Source organism: Macrobrachium rosenbergii, chromosome 35 (assembly GCF_040412425.1).
Source record: "Macrobrachium rosenbergii isolate ZJJX-2024 chromosome 35, ASM4041242v1, whole genome shotgun sequence".
In the NCBI taxonomy this organism is placed as follows: domain Eukaryota; kingdom Metazoa; phylum Arthropoda; class Malacostraca; order Decapoda; family Palaemonidae; genus Macrobrachium; species Macrobrachium rosenbergii.
This window is the reverse complement of record NC_089775.1, coordinates 4,517,254-4,540,257: the sequence shown is the minus strand read 5'-3', so window position 1 is coordinate 4,540,257 and position 23,004 is coordinate 4,517,254. Positions and strand designations below refer to the sequence as shown.

The following is a 23,004-nucleotide window of genomic DNA, read 5'->3' as shown; positions in this document are numbered from 1 at the left end:
ACAAGCGATTGGAATCGAGACACATTTGCAACGTTTGGCACAACATTGCGGAGGTTCTGACGCAGTTGGGGTGAGCGCAGGCGCGCGTGGACACGCGCATATGCACGCACAGACATACACGCGTACACAGACACAGACACAAAGGCGCGCGCGCGCGCCGTAGCGTAATTTAGTGGGTCCTGGTTCGCGCGGAGCTGAAAGATTTCGGTGTGACCGTCCCGACAACTCGTGGATTACTGAGTGTTTAGATTCCCTACAGCAGCAACGAGAGAGAGAGAGAGAGAGAGAGAGAGAGAGAGAGAGAGAGAGAGAGAGAGAGAGAGAGAGAGAGCGTACGATTACCGATTACCACTTGACTACAACTGCTAACTTGACTAAGGTGAGCCCTACTGCTAATTTAGGGAGCCCAGGGGCGAAGGTATATCACCTTGTGGAACGCCATTGCCCAGAATAATTGGCTCTTTGTTATGAGAGAGAGAGAGAGAGATTAGGAAATGAAGCCTTAAATTCTCGGTTGATTTTGTAAATATTATTATTATTATTATTATTATTATTATTATTATTATTATTAACATTCCTTAGGTCCACTCACCTATAGGTTATGTCGTCTTATTTCCGAGACTCTCTCTCTCTCTCTCTCTCTCTCTCTCTCTCTCTCTCTCTCTCTCTCTCTCTCTCTCTCTCTCTCAACTTTTACGGATTTATAGGCTCTACAGGTACATAATATATAGGTGATGTATCTGTAATAAACATCACTTGATTGGAACAGGTCTAGGACTATCTGAATCGATCCGTTGAGCCAGAACTCCTCTATGGCAGTGAAGTGTGGAATTTTTTCCAATGAATTTTTAACACAGAATGATTGTGAAAATGTGTGAGGTTGCTAGACTTACGCTTATATATATATCCTATATATTATATATATATATATATATATATATATATATATATATATATATATATATATATATATATATATATATATATATATATAAATAAAAAATATTTATAAATAAACAAAGCAGAACTTCCTGTACAACACGAGCTGTGCTCCCTCATGCAGATCTGAGCTTGCAAGCAAGCAAGCTGCCTGCCTTTGCAAAGCACCGGCAGGTCTCGCACAGGTAAGGTGATAGCACCTGCCTTCATCGGACACCTCTCTCTCTCTCTCTCTCTCTCTCTCTCTCTCTCTCTCTCTCTCTCTCTCTCTAATATGTCACATTTAAAATTCGAACATTCTCAACACCATTCTTGAAACTGTCTAACCTTTGACCTCCGTGAGAGAGAGAGAGAGAGAGAGAGAGAGAGAGAGAGACTTATCTGCGTATCTCATTGCTTTTGTTTGTATGCGCGCACGCGCGCATGCCACCAGGATGTGCGTGTCACAATATCTTGGTCATACTTTGGTAATCATGTGCATTGGCTTGGGGAGAGAGAGAGAGAGAGAGAGAGAGGAACGGATGTGGAATGTGGTTTTTCTCCCCATGTGAAATGACTTATTTTTCTCTCATTATTTTTGTGGATGACTTTTCTCTCATATTTTATCCTGCATATATATATATATATATATATATATATATATATATATATATATATATATATATATATATATATATATATATATATATATATATATATATATATAGGAAATTATTGAACAAAATGAAAACGAAATAAAGTCATATTAAAGATTGTAATCAATTGATGCTCTAATACCCTGCCCACTACTTAACTCCCTGAGTTCTAGAGAGGGCCAAGGTTTGATGCATGATGTATAACTGTGCCCAGAGGGTATAGGTCATTGATACCCCAACTGGGGACGTTACGTCTTCCTGCCGGCGCCTCGAAGGACTGTCTCTAAACAAAACAAACAAAAAGTGTTTCGTTTCATCATTAATTTGCAATTCAACTCCCATCACCATTTGTCCAGACATTCTTAATTATTATGTTAATGTATTATTACATTTATTATATTAATATCTTATTATATTTTTGTGGAATTCCTCCTGCTAACTGTCTGACCAAAGATGATTTGACCCAGAGGTTACCTGGGCATGTCGGTGGGATGCCTTCCTTATTCTGCCCTGGGGTGATATTACCTGCTATTCGTACTTGAGTGCACTTTGTGCTTGGCCTGCCTCTCTCTCTCTCTCTCTCTCTCTCTCTCTCTCTCTCTCTCTCTCTCTCTCTCTCTCTCGTTTGTAACGGCGATTTGTAAATCAATATTTTACTTGCATGGTAGATAGCTTTGCGGTTGAACGACTCTCTCGCTCTCTCTCATTTTAAACCAATATTTTATTAACCTTATGAATAGCTTACATTTGAACCTCTCTCTCTCTCTCTCTCTCTCTCTCTGTAATGTAGGCTTGTGGGACCAACATTTTGAACTCTTTATGTATGTAAATAGCATTGCAACCAACATTTTGCTCTCTTATGTAAATATAGCATTGCAATATAATCTTCTCTCTCTCTCTCTCTCTCTCTCTCTCTCTCTCTCTCTCTCTCTCTCTCTTTTACTGCTCTCTCTCTTCCTCCAATGCCTCTGAATGATTTTATATATAACCTTCCTTCTTCCCATGCCTTCTGAATTATATATATATATATATATATATATATATATATATATATATATATATATATATATATATATATATATATATATTTTTTTTACCATGCAATATTTTTCCATTCTCTCCATGGGTCTAAATCACCTTAAAATAATTGTCGTTCTCTTCTTTGCCCTCTCCAACATTTTTCACATCTCATTCATCGTATTTCCTCAGTATCTCTGTTTTAAGTCTTATTATAAAATATAGGTTACAGAAACAGATAACATCAGGACTTTGATTTTTTTAAATTTAAATCCAACATCTGCACTTCACTCCCCTAGAGGAGAGTTGGATCAACCGGATGTTCATTAATTGTAACTTTTGCTTTGAAATTCTTCTGTCATCTATTCAAGTGCAAAACTATTTTTAATGCTAATAAAATATTGGTTTGTAAATCAAGAATACAAACAGGAGAGAGAGAGAGAGAGAGAGAGAGAGAGAGAGAGAGAGAGAGAGAGAGAGAGAGAGAGAGAGAGGCTCAGCTATTTTTAATGTAATAAATGTTTGTAAATCAAGAATACAAACAAAAAGAGAGAGAGAAAATGGAGAGAGCATTGAAAGTTTACAGGGTTGTGTCTGAAAAAATTTTGACAAAATGGACGGCATTGAAAGTTTTCTGATTTCACCTTTCTCCTTTCACCTTTCTCCTACAGGTAGCAACCATGGATCAGCTAGGACAGCAGCAGCCACAGCAACAGCAGCAACAACAGCAGCAGCAGCAACAGCAACAGCAGACGGTAAGAAGAACCCCAGATTGCTGTTCGTAACTTAATTCTCACTTGCGCTGACGTACAGACGTTGCTGATTCCTTTCCAAGTAATATTTTTGGTAAAAATCCAGTGATGTAGGTGTAAATATGTATTTAAAAATTGTGTGTGTATATATATATATATGTACGCGAGTTTGATTGGCAATGAGAATTGAGCAGATTGTCGAAAGATCTCATTTATATATTTTTAAATGTATATTTACAGTTACCTCAGTATATATTTTTTGCCATTTTAGTGACTCATATGATTACGAGGTTTATATAGTATCCTTTTCGTTAACACGTTTTTAAATCCTGTCTTGTACGTAACTCTCCTTTCACAAGGACCCACCAAATTGTGTAGTTCGTCCTGTTTAACGGTCCATCCTTTAACCCAGTGTACGTAAATCCCATTTATTATTTATATTATGTTGTGATACCCATCTTTCAAATTTTATTTTGATGTATCTTATTTAAAATTATGAAATGGAGCCAGTGGATAGAATGTTTGAGTGTTGGATAACACTGCAGATATCAAATGTTAAATGTTATTATGAATATTATGGTAGCTGTTTGTTTGACTAAGATATACTGTACGTATTTCTACGTGCTGTCATTAATGGCTTTAATTGCATATTTTGATTTTGCCATTTTATAGTATATAAGTTTTTCATTGTCACTGATAATGCACACCTGAAACATATTAGTTTGCCTTATAGATTTCACTTTGTAAATTCAGCGTCTTATAGGTATTTGTTAACTCTACTCATATTTCTGATGTACATTTCTCAGATATTGCCCATAAAAAAATTGGTTAACTTTAGTCTTTGAATTGCTGTATGTATATGGTAAATCTTTTGAAGCGTTTGTCACAAAAAGATAGGATGAAAATATACAATTTTTTACTCCCCAGACAAAGTAGTCGTCCACAAACTGCATTTCATGCTCTGTAAAATATCGTAACCGTCCACAGGGTACCGCGGCGAACCAAGTTGCAAGGAATGCCGGTCTCCCGTTGTCTGATTTCCTGATGCAACTGGAAGATTACACCCCAACGGTGAGTCAGCTGGAAGGTCGAGTCGTCGCGGATGCAAGAAAGTAACGAGCTTGAGAAACTTGTCGTTTGCAACTACTATACGTATTGACGAACTACCCCGGAGAGCTCCTTGGATTACCTTTGGTCTCTCTGCTTATGAAATGAGATGGGATATGAAATTTAGGCTAAATGCCAAGCGCTGGGACCTACGAGGGCATTCAGGACTGAGAGGGAAATTAAAAGTATAAAGATTTGAAAGGCACAATCGGAGGAAAACTTCACGGTTGCGATACGAAACAATTGTCCGGAGGGGGTGGAAAGTAAGATGGATGAAAGGGAATATGAATGGAGGTACAGTAAAAGGAATGAAAGGGGTTGCAGCTAGGGACCAGAGGGACAATTCAAAGCACCTTAAGCAATGCCTGTGGTGCACTGACTACACTAACCCCCTACAGGGTCATTATAACATTTGAAAAATTACCACCAGTCATGTTTCAAGATTCTCATAGGACTCACCTGAACGGTTTAGTCTTCAGGGAAATGCAAAAATTAGGCCAAGGTGAAGTTCAAGAAGTTGGACAGCCAAGTTGGAAGATACCTTTAAAAGGATTAGATAGAAAGTAAAATACAAAGAGTAATGACATTGCAATGGCAGGCGCATTAGGGAGCATTATCCACGTTCACATGTATTATGTTGCTTAAAAATGTTTATACATTAAATTAAGACTCTTGTATGTCATAGCCAAGCATTAGGAGTTGTTTTGATGCTTTAGGGGTTGCATTGAAGCATTAGGGGTTGTATTGAAGCGTTAGGGGTTGTATTGATGCTTTAGGAATAGGAGAAATGATTGTGAGATCCCTATGTGGTAGGATTTTGTATTCTTAATTTTTATTGGCCGTTTATATATTGTTTTCATAAGTCAGGGGACCATTTCATCTTTGGTGACTTTTGTTACCCATAAATAAGATATATTTTTATTTCTGGATGATATTTATGTCACGAGGTCTCATTTAAAAGGTTCATTGCTGTGAGCAAGTTATTCATCTGGTGATATGTAAATATTATTTATTTCCATGCATAGAATCGTGTCCATTGTCAAACGTTCTTAAAATGCTTCAGATGCTTAAATAATATCTTCCTTTTCTCTCCCGAAAGATACCAGATGCCGTGACTGCGTATTACCTGAACTGCTCCGGATTTGAAGCTGCTGACGGAAGACTGTAAGTACTGAGTACACTTTTCCGCAGAGTATTCGTGAGTAAACTTGAGCAGGAGTGCTTGGTGTATCAACACACACCCTCTGATTAAATATTGTTGAGTAGATGCATTTATCGGAGTACCATCTTGAATGGACTTTAGAAGCAAAGCATGGCTGCATCCCAGGTGGTAGAATTCGATACAGTTTCATTCAACCACTGAAAAAGGAATTTATAAACGATGGTATCATCATTGCATCCCCTTGCTAGGGTTGCAAAGTCGTAGGTTATTTTCTGCTATAAGTGCTAAGTGCACTTTCTTAATCTTGTTTGCCCTGGGCAGGGTGACGTTTAGACTAGAAGTATGGGTAGGTCGTGGAATGAAATGGAATATAATATTGAGGCGAAAGGTCAAGCACTAGGACCTCTGAGGTCATTCAGAGCTAAAAGGGAAATTGAAAAAGGTGAAGGAAAACTATAGAACTTAACTTGACTTCTATCAGACATCAAGACAAGGATAGGAACATCGGTTTAAATTCAGGTTCACTTTGCTTTTGATGTGACGCCTTAAAGTTCCATCTCACGGAAGGGAAGGCATTGTATAGGGTAGGGGCTTCGAGGTTTGGTCAGAAATGCCTATAGAAGTTGACATTAATAGTGACAAAAAGTCGGAGCATTCTTTCGTATGTTGGTTATGATTATCATTGCTGCATCCTCATAGAGTATTGTCTCAAGTCATTAAAACATAATCAAGTCGCAGGTTCTTAACTCTCATGGTCGTTTAAGAAAAGGGAAGCATGATATACCTGGTTAACCAGTTACCAAGCGTTTTACCATACCAAGACTGTTAGGTATTAAGCTTAGTTCTGCATCAGAAAATGTGATTGGTTTGTTTGCCACTTACCCACATGAAACAGTTGTTAACCAGAGAGCACCATAACTTTCAACCCAGGTCGGAATAGTAAAATTGATGGAAACAGTCTTTTCAAGTTGTAGTGGAAAATTGAAAGAAAAAACTGAAAATGCAGCAATGGAGAAAGTACAACATAGGGGCTTCTGTACTTACCAACTACCTATTGTAATTTTTCCTTAACCATTTCAGATGCGATACATTTTTAGATATATATCTCTGAAGTTGAATGTGTAAAGTTCAGGTCAGTTTTGGCTAGGAACCATGTGGAACAGACGTTAACTGTAGGAATGGAATGGAATATGAAACTCGGGTCAAAGGCCAAGTACCGGGACATTAGGGTCATTCAGTGCTAGAAGGGTAACAGGAGGAAAATGTGGCAATTATGCAGTCAGTTGTTAGGAGAGGGTAGAAAGTGCAAGAGAATATGAATCGAGGTACAGTAAAGGAATGAAAGGGGTTGCAGCTAGGGACCGAAGACAAAGAACCTCATCCTTGCACCGAGTGAGGTGTACTGATGACACTATCCTTTGTAGGGGCTGTTAGCTGAAAGATATGTAGAAAATATTAAAGTGCAGGCTAGAATGTAGGATCTTTGTTACTCCACAGACTTTGCCGAGGCCAGACCCCCAAAAGGTGCTACTTATGTTTCTAAAATGTCAATACACATTTCACCGTCCTCATTATTTTCTAACCTAAATTTCCCTCTTCCAGAGTGCGTCTGATCTCGCTGGCAGCGCAGAAGTTCATCTCCGACATCACCAATGATGCTTTGCAGCACTGCAAGATGCGCGGGTCCCAGCAGTCCAGCAGCAAGACGAAGGGGAAGGACAAGAGGTTCACTTTAACTATGGAGGACCTGACTCCCGTGTTGGCTGAATATGGCATCACAGTCAAGAAACCTCACTACTACATATAAAGAACTCGGCAAAAATTTCAGTATCTGGTTCTCACGGGTCAGAGCGTCTGGGTGGCCGTGTAGTTTTCTAGTTGTGCGTGTGAAGTGGAGCCATCATATTTAGCGACTGTTAGCGCTAGTTTTAGTAGTTTAATCATTGAACTTGGCATAGGTAAAAGTGGGGTATGCATGAAATGACAATGTTGACCAAATGTAGCGCTGTAGAGGTGTCTCTTAAAATTCCTGAGGTTTTTTCCAACTTCTGACAAGTCATAGTACATATTCTAACAACATTTTGTATGGTTACTTATCATCTTAAAAACCAGGGCATATGTTGGATATAGATCTTTAAACTAATTTTGTGGACAGCAAAGTACTGCGTCTTTATTATGAATTTGTATTCGTACCATAGTTGAATGTAGTAACCATTACAAATTCATGAAATGTTTTTATATATGTTAGGTCCAAGGCTCCTCTATGGAAAGATTACATATGCCTATGTTTTAACTTCAAATAAAGGAACAAGGATTAGTAAAATGAATTCTGGTTATCACTGTTTATTTTAAAAACTTTGAATAGTCATTATATACATATGTATAAGAAATTATTTGCTTTGTGTCAAAACCCTTCCGTAATTCTGACTCTTTTCTTGACTATCACGATTTTCTTCTCGTGAATCTGTTTTGGAGTTGCGACAATAAATGTTGATAAGGCTTGGGAATTTGCGATGGGGTCTTTGGTATCCCACAAGCCTGCCGAAGCTGTGGGTGCATCAGGGCCAGATTCTGGATGAGGGCGCACACACTCGAAGTTACCCAGTACAACACAACACACTGTCAAAAAAATTAAGACGCAACGTCGTTAGAGAAACTAGTTGCAGTCATGACAAGTGCCCCAGTTTTTCGTAGGTAAAGGTCATGCAAACATAAAGTTCTGGTTATTTTAATGTATCGTCATAAACAAAACAAGATTTTGGGGATAACTGCAATATGATAAACTAATTTTCATTACCCTGAAAGCTATCAAAATTCCGATTAACAGCAATAAAATTATATTTTATCATATGGGAATACAAACCATAGCCTTTAGTATAGGAGTGTTTCAGAGCAAGCTAGAAACCAGTAGGAAACTTGTTAACTAGGTAATTAACCAGGTGGTTGACAGGTAGAGATGAGTATTCCTCACTCATCGATCAACATCTTCGCTTCTCCTGTGGCCACAGTGCGGGACAGATGCGAACCTGTGCTCTTGCCTGATTGGTTGAAAGCTTGGTGGTGGATGAGTAGTTCTCATTTCTACCTCTTTTAGGTGTTTTGCTCCGTTATTCTTTATTACTGGTAACTTTTTTTTTTTTATATGCTGTGAAGGATGTGGTTGCCCTTGTGGGCAGTTCATGTTGTTCGTAGTGCAAGACCTTCATACTATATGTGCTTCTTCCAGGGGTAGGGCATACTCAAAGCTTCCCCTTGTAAGGAATGTGGATTATAGGACTCTCCTCAGTGGGTGAGGTTTGGAAACAGGAGGAAGAAAAACAAGAAGCGTTTGCTGGTTTCATCGGGGGAGATACTCCCCAAGTGACACCACCGAACCCATCTAGCTCCTTCTTCCCTCTTGTGTTTCTCCCTCAAGGGGGAGAAGCGCTAGGTCTAAACCTAAATCTGCTCATGACTTTAAACCGTAGGACATAGCTGCTTCTGATGTAGGCGCTCCACCAACAGCCACGCGCCCTTGGACAATTCTGAATTTGGCGCTGATGCTCCTGGTTTCTTCTGTCTCTGCTAGAGACAACCTGGGGGACCTGGAGCCCTAGGATCTTCTGGGTTTCTGTCAGCAGTGGTTCCCTTGGTGGTGGACCCTCTTGTTCCTGGTACTTAGGCAGTCTTTAGTTCTAGCCTTGACCAGCCCTCTGGTGCAAAAGGCAAATGTGTATGCATAGGGAAAGTGAAGAAGTGCTGGGAATGTTCTCCTGCTTCTTCATCGTCATCATCGGACTTGTCTTCCTCCGCCCCATCCCTGGACTATGTCCTGCCCTGGCAGAAGCAAAAGAAGGGAAGTCTAACGCCCAGTGGAAGCAGTCCAGGGGACCCTTTCTACATGCTACCCCTGCTCCAGGGGCAGAGGAGGTGCTCTTCCAACAGGTGGTTATTCTACCTTTGGCAGAACTAAGGCTGTGGCACTTGATTTACCTAGACTCAGTGACCACTCTTTCCTTGCCCCACTGTGAGCAGTCAGGCTTGCACCAGGATGAGGCTGCACATCTGCTTGCCCTGCTTAAACACGGACGCACACACTGTGGTATGGCAGGTGCGTGTAATAGCCCTTTTCGCCGCAGCCCCCCAGGGCCACTTGAGAGAAGGGTATGCACAACCCATTTTCTCTGCTTGGGACTGGTCCACTGATTGGCCTAGCTAACAGTGGTGTAGTCTCCTTCCTGGCCTTTTTCGGAAGGCTCTTCTCCCTGGCCTTCATTCTAGAGTGCGACTGGGTATCGAAGCAAAAGGGCAACCGCGTCAAAGTCAAAACGCCGCTCTGACAGTGACTCAGGTGGGTCCTGTGCCTTCTTCCCATCATCTTTATTAGTGACTGAGTCTTCCTAACCAGCCATATGCCAACCAATTAAGACTTGGCGACCCTCCACTTGAGTGTTTAAGGCCTTCCGAGTCCATCATCCAAGAGAAAAGCTTCCTGACAAGTCTGTTAGACTTCTGGCCTCTAACAGAGCTCCCGCCATCAAGTCCCTAACAACAGATACCGACACTGACCTTGGAAAAGTGCTTAAACAATTTGTGTCTGCCATCAAGCGCTACAGACAGCTATGCCCCTAGTTCTTCCACTCCATGAGATGGATCTTTCAGCTCCACTAATCCTAAGGGCTCTCCTCAGTAACCTGAAAGATAGATACCCTTGGGCATTCTCCTAGATAGGACCTTACTCTTGGCTTCTGCAGTTGCAGGAAGCACCCCTTTGGGTCGTTGAATGTATGCCTTTTGGCTTTAAATCAAGCAATCCAGAAATTCACAAGCAGCAATTACCTCATTTACCTTTTTCACAGCGAAGACTTAGCTTCAGGTCACTAAAATAACACCCCAATTTCCTGTCAGATGCAGCCACCATGACTGGTCCTGATTTCTATTTTCTTTGCACCTCTATTGTATTATTTCCCACAGCTGTCCACCCTAGTTAAGAGAAACAATTAAAGTCCTATCCTTTTTATACAAGTCCACAACCTTTGTGCTCTGCCCCCTACTCTCAAATCATTTATCAGCTGACCAAGACAGAATCAGGAAAGTTGAGGGGGCAGTGTAGTTTCCTTTAGTGTACATTGGTACCTTGTGTAATAGCTTCACACATTTTTTCTTGCCTCTAGGCCTCAGGAAGGGTAATCTATATCATTCAGCGTACCTCTTGCATCCTCATATACCATTTTTATTTGGTATGGTACACGTAATTACCAACGTCACCATATATTCTTCCTACACCGGCGTCTGTCCTTAATTCTAGTATTTTTCTCGTGTGAGCCAACTTTAGATCAGACACACTAAGCTAGCACCCAATTAATTAGCTAGTACCGTACTCAGAGCAATCTTAAATCCAATAATGTGATGATAACATCCCAGCTGGAGAGATGATAACTTCATCAGTTGCTCTTCAACCTACGGCAAAAATTCATATGTGTTAATTTTTTTAATTTAACTAACTCCTTCTCTGTTCCATCCCCTCTGAGTGTAAACGTCTGAAGCAAAACTTCACACTGACAACAGGAAGAGAGAAATTTACAGATGTCCACCTTAATAAAGAGAAGGTCTAGGCACCTGGTGGATTCAAATCCCCTTTGCACTAAATAAATATGCTTGGTTAGCACTTCCAACTCAACCTAAGGCTATTTAGGGCAATGGTTTGTTACTATCTATAGAAAGACAAAAGTTTGAGGGATTTTCAGTGTTAAACATTAGAGATGAACAACTTACTGAGGGCATAGTTGCAGCGATGGGAATAATTGCGATACTGATGCCGCGAAATACGTTTGTCAGAATGACCTGCATTCTCGATTTCGACACTCTGCTAAGTGCATTGACCTGCAAAGAAACATTTAAAGTGACATAGAGGGTTCAAGATCATTAACCCTAAAACTAAATTCTGGTGAAGGTTTTGGGCTGCTTAAATGAAATAAAAGCAGAAAGTTTAATTTTATATGACTAATGAAATATTAAATAGTAAATTCTAATTTTACTGAGACCTGATCAATTTCATTAACTCGTTTTTATACGCTTAGAAAAAATTTAAATATTCTCTGCATATGAATATCTGCCTGATTATTAACTTACACACAACTCTGGCTGCTTGAGCTTTGCAATTGTGGCTGGGAAGCAGACTCAAGATCTCAAAGATTAAGAATGTTTGGTCATGTGATGAGAAGGGATGAGAAACACTTGGTCAGAAAAGTAGAAGATTTTTTTTGTCAATGTATTTATATTAGATTAAGGCAAACACTTCACTGTATTCTGTAAACTGTAATAATATTAAAATCTGATGATTAAGTAAGTCAAAATTAGCAAAAATTCTGACAAATTTCCTGGTTTGAATTTGTCTATAAAACCTAACACTTGCTGTTAGTTCAAAACTGGTCATTCACTTAGCACTGACCTGCATTCCATTTATGCAGGGAGTGGGCTGTGTGGCCTTGTTATCAAATATTTGAGCCAAATGAGTACAACCAATCCAAAGATTACAGAAATTATTATTATTATTATTATTCAGAAGATGAAACCTATTCATATAGGACAAGCCCACAAGGGCCATTGACTTTAAATTCAAGTCAATTTTACAGTATATTATTTCAAACGTAAAACTCCTTTCTTTACGAAAAGCACCACAATCTTTTAACAGGAATATACCTGCACTATGTCATATTGGAAAAAGTGTCTTGTCTATAACAGGCTGTTTTGAAATGTTTGTGGTTCAAACAGCTGAGTACACAAAGAAAAATACTGATTTACTGAAGCTTTAACAAAACTTATCCTATTTTTTAAAACTGCATTGTAAACGTGTCTCATATGAAGTTGACAATTAAATTAATCATTGGTGGCTACTGCAGACTTCTTACTAGCAAAAAAACTTTATTATTATATTACTGTATTATTAAGAAGATGAAACCTATTCATATGGAACAAGCCCACCAAAGGGGCCACTGACTTGAAATTCAAGTTTCCAAAGAATATGAAGGTTTTCATTATGAAGAACTAAGAAGAGGTCCCACTTATTAAAAAAGAAAAAATAAATTAATAAACAGATTAAAAAGTATTAAAATGCAAGGCGGATAGTATTAGGGTCGTAATGCATTGCACCTTTGCTTGAACTTCCGAGGGAGAACCAAAGCTGGCGAGCGATTCAGTCAGGAGAGCCTTACCTCCGTGATGAGAAGGTTTGTGATCCCCATGGCAAGTGGCAAGATCAGGGAATGGTCGACTTCTATTAAATTAGGTATCCATGAGACTCCGCCGGTGCTCAGCTCGAGAAAGAGGATCTGGGCAGCTGCGGGGAAAATGAACGTCTGCTTTCAGAATACGAGAAGTAATTGTTCCAGTGTAAAGAAAAGCAATACGAGGTTCTTTTGACTTTGTATTCTTTGATTTTGGAAACGGAAGAGGAAGAAATAAGCACCGATAGAATTTTTGATCAGTCTATCTGTTACAGATTTGGTTAATGTCATTACAAATTCATCTAAATAATATTTTTTCTTTTCCCAGAAGTTCACACTTCTAATGACAAATCTACAAGATCAATATCATTTTTGTATTCTCACAATACGACCTAGTTTCACTTTGAGAAAGGAAATACTAAATACAAAGTCCCACTGCTGATAATGTACTGTAGAAAGTAATGAACGCAAACAGTCATTTGCATTTCGATGTCTAGTTTCAACCCAGCTGATGAATTGTTTACTCTAAATAAACCAAAATGGCCCATTAACTAACAATCAAATACTGAGTCATTTCAATTTCTGAAGTCCAGAAAAATAATGGCATAGATATCTGTACAACTAGATCTTGAAGCAAAGCATAAATTTAAGCATTTAATCAGTTATCTTCTAACCACCCAACTCACTTCCCACTTTAGATTATTATTATTAACATTCAGACGATGAACCTGTTCGTATGGAACAAGCCCACCAAAGGGGCCACTGACTTGGAATTCACGCTTCATCTGCATCCTTTTGGGAATCCAACTGGTCTTCACTTCAGTAACTATAAGTAAAGGATCTGCATTTCGTAGTCCTAACTATCTACAGTATATAGTAGTCCCTTTTTTTTCTTGTACAAATTCTCCTTGACATAATCAATAATTCTCTTCGCCATTTCCGTGCTTATTCAAACCTTTGTTTTTACATTTTCTTTTAAGAGAATTTAATTTTTCCACTGAGCTATTCTGTTTGTTAAACCCGTCAGCTTTCCCAAGAGGTTCATTTGGTTCTATGAGGTTTATGCCCTCACTATACTCAATGCTCCCTGAATTTAAAAAAAAAAAGTTTCAATACTTTTTTTAATTCTAAGTCATGAGTTTAGTAACCACAAAATCCAAGAACATACAAATCTTTGGCAAGCCAATTGCTATCCATAAAATTGTGCAAAATAAAGCATGTTCACAGCATTCAAGTTTTACCATGCTCAGTAGCACCTACAGGAACTTCAATAAAGTTTTATGTCACTTACAATATCTCAAAACATCTATAAAAGTTTTACATTTACAATGACTTGGGAAACTCCAAGGTTAGGTTTCTAATGAAGGTGTGCATGCAATTAGCACAACAAATATTAATTATCCCTTAAAGTAATGATTAAAATAGCACTGTCACACATACCTGTATCCTGGTGGGGCATCATCGATGCCATATTCCTTAACGACACAGACATCCCAATCCACAGTGGGATCTGGAACCAGAGCACCAAACTCGCTTTAAACGGATGGCAGTTCTCCCTGACGATCAGGTCCTTCCGCAATTCCTCAACTGAAACAGTCGACAAGAGACGCCTAAAATTGCAATTCACATCATAGCTGTTCCACTCTTAAACGTCTACAAACTACTGGTATAGACAGTCTCAGCTTCAGTTCAAGATATGTGATTGTAAATAATAAACATATATTCGTGACAAACGAACCATTACCTTACAAAGACAAATGAATTAGACAGCAGGTCTTGGACTTTCTTTCTTTAAATCTTCAGCTAAAAATCCTTACGGATAGTTCTAGTCAACAGACTATAAACCCACGAGTTATAGGAAACGGTGATAAATACAACTGAAATTTGGTAGACATCAGGAGCGAGCAGGAATGAATTTGCTCCTCGCTTGAATATCTGGAGATCAGAGATTCCCCAACTGCACTAGGCAAACTTTTCCACATTTTAGTGGTAGCCAAGACAAAACTAGGAAACAGAGTAGTATTAAACCAGGCAGAAAATGACACACTATCTGCAGCAGCAGCCTGCCTAGTGGACTCATGAAAACAATAAGAAGGTTCAGTTCTTAATTGATCTTGCTCTCAACTTAACAGGACACAGAATCACTCAGAGTTCAGGTGTTAAGTCTGGCTAGTTACTGGTAAGTGTAATCTTGAAGCTGGTTGATTGCCAAAAATTAAGGAAAGGTAGGAATTAAAGTTTGCAGGGGGCAAGACAGTGACAGGTAGATAAAACTCCCTGACTATCAACCAGCAACAACCATAGGTTTGTGTACATGTACCAAGGTATTCGTCGGACAAGTCCCAAACCTAGGGACTTTACATACTGTTGAATCTCAGACCAACTTTCTATTATGGTTCTTATTGAAAATGTGCTAATATTCATAAATAAGAACCATTAGAGGCCATTAATCTGCAGAAAAGGCCTCAAAATAATGGAGTGCACCTAAGTAAAAAAATATATAAAAAGTTTACAAAACATACACTACATATATAAGCATACCTACATAGGGTAAACATCAGTGCAAACATTTGACCTGGTAAACAAAAACACAGAGATTGACAAAAGCTGAAGAAACAAGAGGTCAAACTTCATGAACTAATTCTAACACGGTGAAGTCAAATTTTCTGCAAACTTCAATATGTCATTTTGATTTTTTCTTATTTTTTCATTTTTAAACATTACAATACACTACATACCATCACCTTTAAAAACTAGCTTTATAATTATGAAAAACAGATTTATAGTATGCAATAAAAGACAAACATTGCTAAGTCCATAATCAGGAAAAGTGTGGCTATTCACTGGTGAAATCTGGAGTCCCTTAAAGGGTTAACATCTTTTCTAAGCAAGTTATGGTGCTCTTGGAGATAGGCAGATGAAGAGATGACACAGTAACAGAGACACCTTGGCAGTGGGGACCTGCAGAAGTGATGGCTAGGGTGTTTACGCTTTATTAACATCTCTGATAGGAAACATGAATAAATCATGTCTGTCAGCTCCTGCCATGCCTGAAAAGGACCTGAAGGAATGATCTGAAAGGTATGGAGTTGAATCCTGGTAATGAAGTCGGTGGGAGAGAACACAAATGACTGCTTGTTTCTGAAGGGTGTAGGGGCTGAAGGGAGGTTGTTTTGATACTTGTGACTGGCCAAGATGTCTTCTCAAGAAGCTCCCAGAAAGATGTCAGAACAGAACGCACAGGAAAAGGTCCCGTACAGTATGCAAACTTGTTGTGGTATCCTCTCCTTGTTCAGCTTTCTGAAAAAGGGGAAACCAGTTCTAAAGATTCCATACAACTGAACTTGAGAAACTTAGGTAGGGACTACCTTAGCTGTTGCAAAGCAGGAGTGAACCTCTCCATACTCCAAGATGTGAGCTGAAGAGGGCTGGATCACAACAGAGGTTCTCCAGAAAGATGTCAGAGGGGATTGATTTGAATATGATGAGTAACCAAGTCATTGCCACTACTGAGAATCACTTCAGGTTTTTAGTCATCATCATTCAATCCAGCAGAGATGTCGTAAAAGGAAAAGCGAAGACTTTTGTAACTAAACATGCTGCCTTACTTCTTAAAAGTCAACTTCAAAATACAAGGGTACAATCACTCACTGTTGTGGGGATAATACACAGCAGTTGCTTTAGTTAATTTTCCTGTAGAGCACAGAATGAATGGATTAACATCATAAACTATCAGCTGACACTTGTAGGTCTGCCATCTCTCCTAGCTCATGGAGCTAATGAAACCTACGACATCATGAATGGGGAGGGGCGATATCTTACAAGTACGACTCAAGACTACTACTGTTTACAATTCCACTCTCCAACAGTTCACAGTAGCAGAGCATTGGTAAAATTACAAGGTTTGTACATTGTATGGGCCTGTTATATATATAAGTGTGCTTCACACACTTAAAAAGATAATCCATCAGGCAATTTACTGAAAGATACTTCACAATAAATACTCCACATTAAATCTAAAAATTTCTATGTTTCAATCAACTACTTCCTATCTAAGACTTTCAAATACAAACACTCACAGATCTGTTGAACATATACCGGGCATGGGTCTGAGTCCAACCAAACTTCTTGGTGGCAAGGGCAGTCTCTCTTCCTAGCTCCTTGGCTAACGCGTCTAATTCTCCTTTCAAGTTTTCAACTTTTGATAATATGTAATTCTGGAAAATGAGAGATATTAAGAAAGTCTTAAGAACCATCATATGATTTATAAAATACTGAGAATCTTATTACAGCAGAGTGTTAACATTCATCTTACAAAAATTAAAAATAATGGACTGATGACTTATATTTTCCTAGGTATACAAACCAGAGCCTTTTATGCAGAAATGTTCCTCAGTACAAACTGGAATTGGTCGTTGAAACTTGGTGACAAGATAGTTAACTAGTGGTTAAGGGGGGTCAATGAAGGAATACCCTAACACACCTGCCATCGCCGAGGACTTTTTCCTTCAGCACCAGGGACAAAGTAGGGTGGTTGAGGTGGCAATATGACAAAAGACTGGTTTTAAACATACAAATAATATAAATTACTTTAAAATTTGCCATTCAGTCCTATAGTAGTACAGACAACAATTTTATGTAAGATAAGTAGTTGGGAGTTTGTCTTTCTGAGATGACTCCTCCACAGCTGGACTCATCAGGGAATAATCCCGGAGATCTCGGTCACGCAAAAATCTCCTCTGGCATAACACCAGCGGTGGAAGGAGTGCGTCTGATCTGCTAGACAATGAGGGACTGCCTGACCAGGAGGTCAGACCATTCATTTGGCCCAGCTGAGGACCAGCTGAGGAGGAGGGAACCTAAAGAACTGTCTCACTTTAGCAGCATACCCACGGGTGAGCTCTATCAACACGCATACCCTTCCCAGAAAGAATGAGGAAGCCAGCAAACACTTCTGATCTTTCCTTATCTTACTAAACCTCTCCCACTGCAAAGGTGACCATTTCACACTCTCCTTGCTAGGGGAGACAGGACTACAGATCCTGACCCTACAGGAAACGCTAAGCCTGTGTGGGTCAATGATAAGAAGAGACATAAAGCACCTACACATACTCTCACACTCCTCGCATCATCTTTGCAAATGTTTCTTTTCCATGACCTTTATTTAGCAAAAAATACAAACATCAAGAAAGCTGAGAGTAAGTTTCAACTTAGCCTAGCAAAACGCTTAGAACATCCACACTTCAAGGTGGCTGAAGAAAGTGTTCAGTTGTAGTAGGTGAAAAAGATTATTCCCCACTCACACCCCCTTAATTACCTGTTAACTACCTTGTTATGAAGTTTCAAATGACTGATTCAGCTCACACTGAGGGATAATTGTACATAAAAGGTGATGGTTTGTATTCTTGTATAAGTAATTAAGTTTTCTTCAACAATACTAAAGATGTACTTCACAGTAAACAGACACAGTAACTATTGCATTTAATGACAACAATCAAGAACTCACCTGATATACAGCGAGAGGAAAAGTCAAAAGACCCCTCAGAATTATGGTGGAAATAATGATGGACGACCACCAAGGAACATGTAGGGAATCATGGATAACTTGTAAGCCACCCATCAGCCCCTCGACAAACCGTGACTCGGCTAAGGACTGGAACCAAGATGCCTGGAAGACGGTAAGACTCTCGAGCCAGGCCATGGAGAGATCTCTTTTTGACATTGTATTTGTGGCACTGACCGTGAGACAGGTGCTCAGAAGGTCTTTCTCTGTTCTTTGGTACGAATTTACACTACGTAGAAGACTGTGGTATGAACAAGCTTGGTTTGTGGTCAGGACAGATGCCTGTGTCTGCAAGAGGGCTCCATTTCTAATTAATAAAATAGGGAACTTATGGCTTATAGGAGCAAAGTGTCTCATATTGCCATTACAGACTTTTCTATTACCATGAATTATATCATCACTCTTCCCCTTAAGAACAACTGAAAGTCGAGATGAGCTAACAGCTGCAAGTCCTCTGAGATAGGTTTGGGGCACAGCTCCCTTCTGGAGTTGCCTGAGAATTTCCATTGTTAACAACAAGTCTCACGACATCAACACCTGAAATGAAACGTGAAAGATTAGGCTAAATACACCATGTCTGTTCAAGATTTACGGTGCATTCACTAAAAGTGTATTAATGACACTTGTTTTTCAGTTATTTTCAATCCTATTCAAGCTTAAAAACTGTATTTCTGGAATGTCCTCCTGCAATACTGAATAGTTTCAAAAAGTACATTACACCTACTAACATGTCTGTACAGTAATGGCAATATTACCAAGATCCCTAATGTTTTATATTTACATCCCATCAATTAATTTTCTTTAGTAATCCAATTAATTGTATTTTAGTGTTATTCCAATATGCTAAATGGTACACATAATCAATATTTTGGCAATGATTAAACTTCAGTTGATATACAGTAACCAGTGTTATGACAATCAAATGGATAGGGTATTGATAATTTTACTCTATTAAATATAAAAGTTATTCAAAACATTTGTAAATAAAAAAAAATGAACAAGGATAAATTAAAAATGCCATAAAATGTCTTTTTCATGGAAGCTTTATCAACATTAATTAAGCCACACTGAGACCAAATGCATAATTTAGTATTATTCTACTTTAAATACCACAACTCAATACATGTATTGGAATTTTTAAGCTGTGCTCTTAAGTTTCCTTAACATACTTAATACAAAGAGTATACTAAAATATATCATAAATTTACTCTTACTGAGATATTTATCATCTTTTGCTTACGCTTAACATTCATTCCCTTGTGGCTGGTACTAAACAGCCCTCATGGCAGTGGTTGTGGTATCAAGGTAAAAATTTATGGTAATTCTACGGAACACCTCAGCATGGAGATATCATTTATTAATTTTTTTTACTGAAAACAGAAACAGTCTATAATTGTTGATGTTTTTGGGATTCATCCTCAATGGATGGTATTAAACATGGCGCCCTGGGAGCTTTTACCATCCTAGTTCCTGAAGTTACCAATAATTTATTCACCTTTTTTATGTTTATGATAAAACTGAACACTTCTTCCCAAGGGTCTGGTTCCCCCATTTCTCTGAACAGAATATTACAAGCAGACGGCTTTGGGAGCCAACGTCTAATGTCTGTGCTTTTTTATTTAGTGGACATTTTTAGAGTAGGTATTCTAGAGGGAATATAATTTAACCAGACTTAACCTTTACCTGACCTAACCTTTGACCTAACCTAACCTGGCCGGGGGGCGAAGCTCCCCCGAAATAATTTGTGACCCCTACTTTGCATACTACAGTTTTTACCTCTAGCCTAACCTTCCCTTATCCTAACCTATCAAGGGTGCCGTGACCTGACCTGACCTGGGGGAGGGGTATGATTACCCCTCCCAGGGACACCCCCCACCCAAAAACCCAACCCCAACGAAAAATCGTAGTAATAATCTGCAATTTTACTCCAAGCATAACCTTCCCTTAACCTAACCTATCCTAGGGTACCGTGGCATGACCTGACCTGACCTGGGGGGAGGGGTATGATTCCCCCTCCCAGGGTCACCCCCCACCCAAAAACCCAACCCCAACGAAAAATCGTAGTAATAATCTGCAATTTAACTCCAAGCATAACCTTCCCTTAACCTGACCTATCCTAGGGTACCGTGGCATGACCTGACCTGACCTCGGGGGAGGGGGGATAAACCCCCACAAAAAAATCGTGCATAGGATGACACACATGCATATATCCCTCAGTATTACCCACAATTACCCTATACTGACCCCTCGAAGGGGTCAGCCCCACAAACCAATAAAGTAATGACCTCTCGTAAGGTCTGACCTGAGGTCAAACTACAGTCTAAGAGGTCACAACCTCAGACGAATTTACGCTTATTTACAACATAATATTATTTAATTAACACCTAAATTTTAATTTTTGAGCACTAAATATGTTAATTTCGTGTTAAAATGACCCCAAAACTGTCAAAATAAATAAATAGGACCGGTAATACCATAGTTGATTTCACGGGCCAATGTTTACATTCGGTGACTTATCTTCCGGGCGTTGACGACCGGTTTGAGTAATGTCTCCTTAAATAATTAAAGATATCCTCATAATTCAGCTATTTTAATGCTATTTTATTATTTATATCATATAAAAAATTATTTTCCTTTAATTTTATTCTAATAATACTGAAAAATTACCCAAAATTACCATAATAATACCGACTATTATAAGAAACATTACCTAAAGCTAATCAGCTGCTCTGCAATGCCTCGCTACAGACGACACAAATGGACAGTTATTCGCGAATAGATTGTCAAGATGCCAAGATTCCGATGCGAGACGTTACGTACCGTTCTAAAGCTTGGCCAGAGGTACAAAGTGCTTACATTGTGCATTTTTATGCAGAGGCAAATGTTGAAGAAGGCTGGGCCGGACTGGACGATGGTAAATAGTCAAGTCTATTACCCATAGACTTTTGGTTACACAGGAAAAGTATGAATACATATTATTATTATTATTATTATTATTATTATTATTATTATTATTATTATTTAGATTCAAAATAAGCTTACAATATCTATAAGAATTGCTGTCAGTCCTTAAAAAACAGCTATATGTGAAATTCAATAAAAGGTGGCTGGCACTTCTACGTGTTCCAAACATTAAAAGTCTTGTGGAGTTATATTCTACAAAAAAAATAAACAATAAATTACTCTCAAGTCAAATAACTCTTGGAAAAGCATTAACAATAAACAAAAGTACGTATCAAACAATCAAGCCACTTGAAAGACGAAATGAATTACGAAAAATAAGTCTTGGAAATTGTGATAATCCTAATCTGGAATAACATATGAAAAACTTAATTGTGACATTTTCATATGATATATGAAGCCAACATCTACTGTAAATGTTTCAGAGTCAGGCAGCTTCAGTCTAACAGAAGACAGCTGATATGTAAGTTCAAAACTAACTGGCGTGTTGGCCAAGATGACTTCATGGTGGAATACTGTGTGAAGCTAATAAGATTGACTGATTGATTTATGGCCATTAAAACTGGCGTTGCAATATCTTGTGAGCCCGTATATGCTCAAAAAGGTATATCCAATCTATTTCCACCAACACAATCTTCTCACTATTTTCTCTTTTCCAAGTATATTTATTAACATTTTCCTTTAGAAGCCATGTATTTCCAACACTCAGGTCCCTATCCAAGTATATTTCCACAAGATTTCCCCCATTCTCATTGACTCCAAGAACTCATATACTTACCCACAATGCCATCTTGCCCTGTCAATTACTTTTGCATTTGAATCACCTTGCACAACCACACTTTCACGTTCCCCAAATCTAGCAAGGTACAGATTAAGGCTCTCATAACAAACATTCTCTTTTACTCTCATTCTTTTCCAATCCTGGACAATAATACACTAACTATCACCTTCTGGCCACCTTAGGCGCAATTTCTCAGTGTTTATCATACATTTCCCCTCTTCTATGTGTCAGAACATATTCACAATCACAAGATGTTTTATGAATTACACAAATCCAAAATAATTACCAATCACTTCCTAAGATCAGCCTTGCACACTTTCTTCCTGAATGCCTGTTTATCTTCCTGTCTCACCACAGGTCCAGACCATATCAGCCAACGACGACGAAGAGTTGAGAGACGTTGGTTGTGGACGGTACGGGAATGGGTGATCACTGAGGGATGTCTGATGCTATGGGCACATAACCCCCTTGAACATTCTTGGGAAGAGTGTGGAGCCAGCAGCCTCATCCTGTGTGAAAATGGAAGATATACAGAGACAAGGGCATCTATATATGGTGGGTATATGTCCTGAGGAAGTACAAAAAGGTTGGGAGGTCATACAACTGTTAACGGATTAACTTTGAAATCTACCTATTGGTGATTCTCTTTATTCTGTCTTTCAAATCCTTCTGTAACATATGTTTTTATCAAAGGGCCAAACGAAAATAATCCTGGGCTTAAATTAAGGTTATATTCCCAAGTCAACTGAATCAGAACAGCTTCCAACAAGTTCCTGGAAACAGTTTCATTACTTTTCAATATTACATTGCTTTGAGTCCAGTTTATTCTGTGGGACTTTTCACTGAGATGCAAAAATAGAGCAATATTAGTCTGACCTGTTC

General features: G+C 38.8%; 2 protein-coding genes across 4 annotated transcripts in view; one reads left to right on the top strand and one right to left on the bottom strand.

Annotated features, from left to right (window-relative positions):
• The window catches only part of LOC136856409 (transcription initiation factor TFIID subunit 10-like), a 31,818-nt gene extending 23,813 nt beyond the window's left edge, over positions 1–8,005 (top strand). The window contains exons 1-5 of one of the 3 annotated variants that reach the window (XM_067134265.1): positions 273–379; positions 3,263–3,346; positions 4,331–4,414; positions 5,550–5,614; positions 7,215–8,005. In XM_067134265.1, the coding sequence (XP_066990366.1) occupies positions 3,272–3,346; positions 4,331–4,414; positions 5,550–5,614; positions 7,215–7,419 (429 nt within the window). In that variant the 5' untranslated portion in view covers positions 273–379; positions 3,263–3,271 and the 3' untranslated portion in view covers positions 7,420–8,005. Of the gene's footprint in view, positions 1–272; positions 380–3,262; positions 3,347–4,330; positions 4,415–5,549; positions 5,615–7,214 lie in introns of those variants that run through there. The other 2 variants (XM_067134263.1, XM_067134264.1) reach the window with 2 other exon arrangements.
• On the bottom strand, positions 7,943–20,913 carry LOC136856411 (cytochrome c oxidase assembly protein COX18, mitochondrial). Its single transcript, XM_067134266.1, has 7 exons — positions 20,855–20,913; positions 18,324–18,917; positions 16,891–17,034; positions 14,258–14,399; positions 12,806–12,930; positions 11,367–11,474; positions 7,943–8,231 (listed from the first exon to the last, which is right to left on the bottom strand). Exons 2-7 carry the CDS (start codon positions 18,885–18,887, stop codon positions 8,055–8,057), a joined length of 1,260 nt encoding a protein of 419 aa, XP_066990367.1. The 5' UTR covers positions 18,888–18,917; positions 20,855–20,913; the 3' UTR covers positions 7,943–8,054.
• Between the last annotated feature and the right edge of the window lie 2,091 nt (positions 20,914–23,004).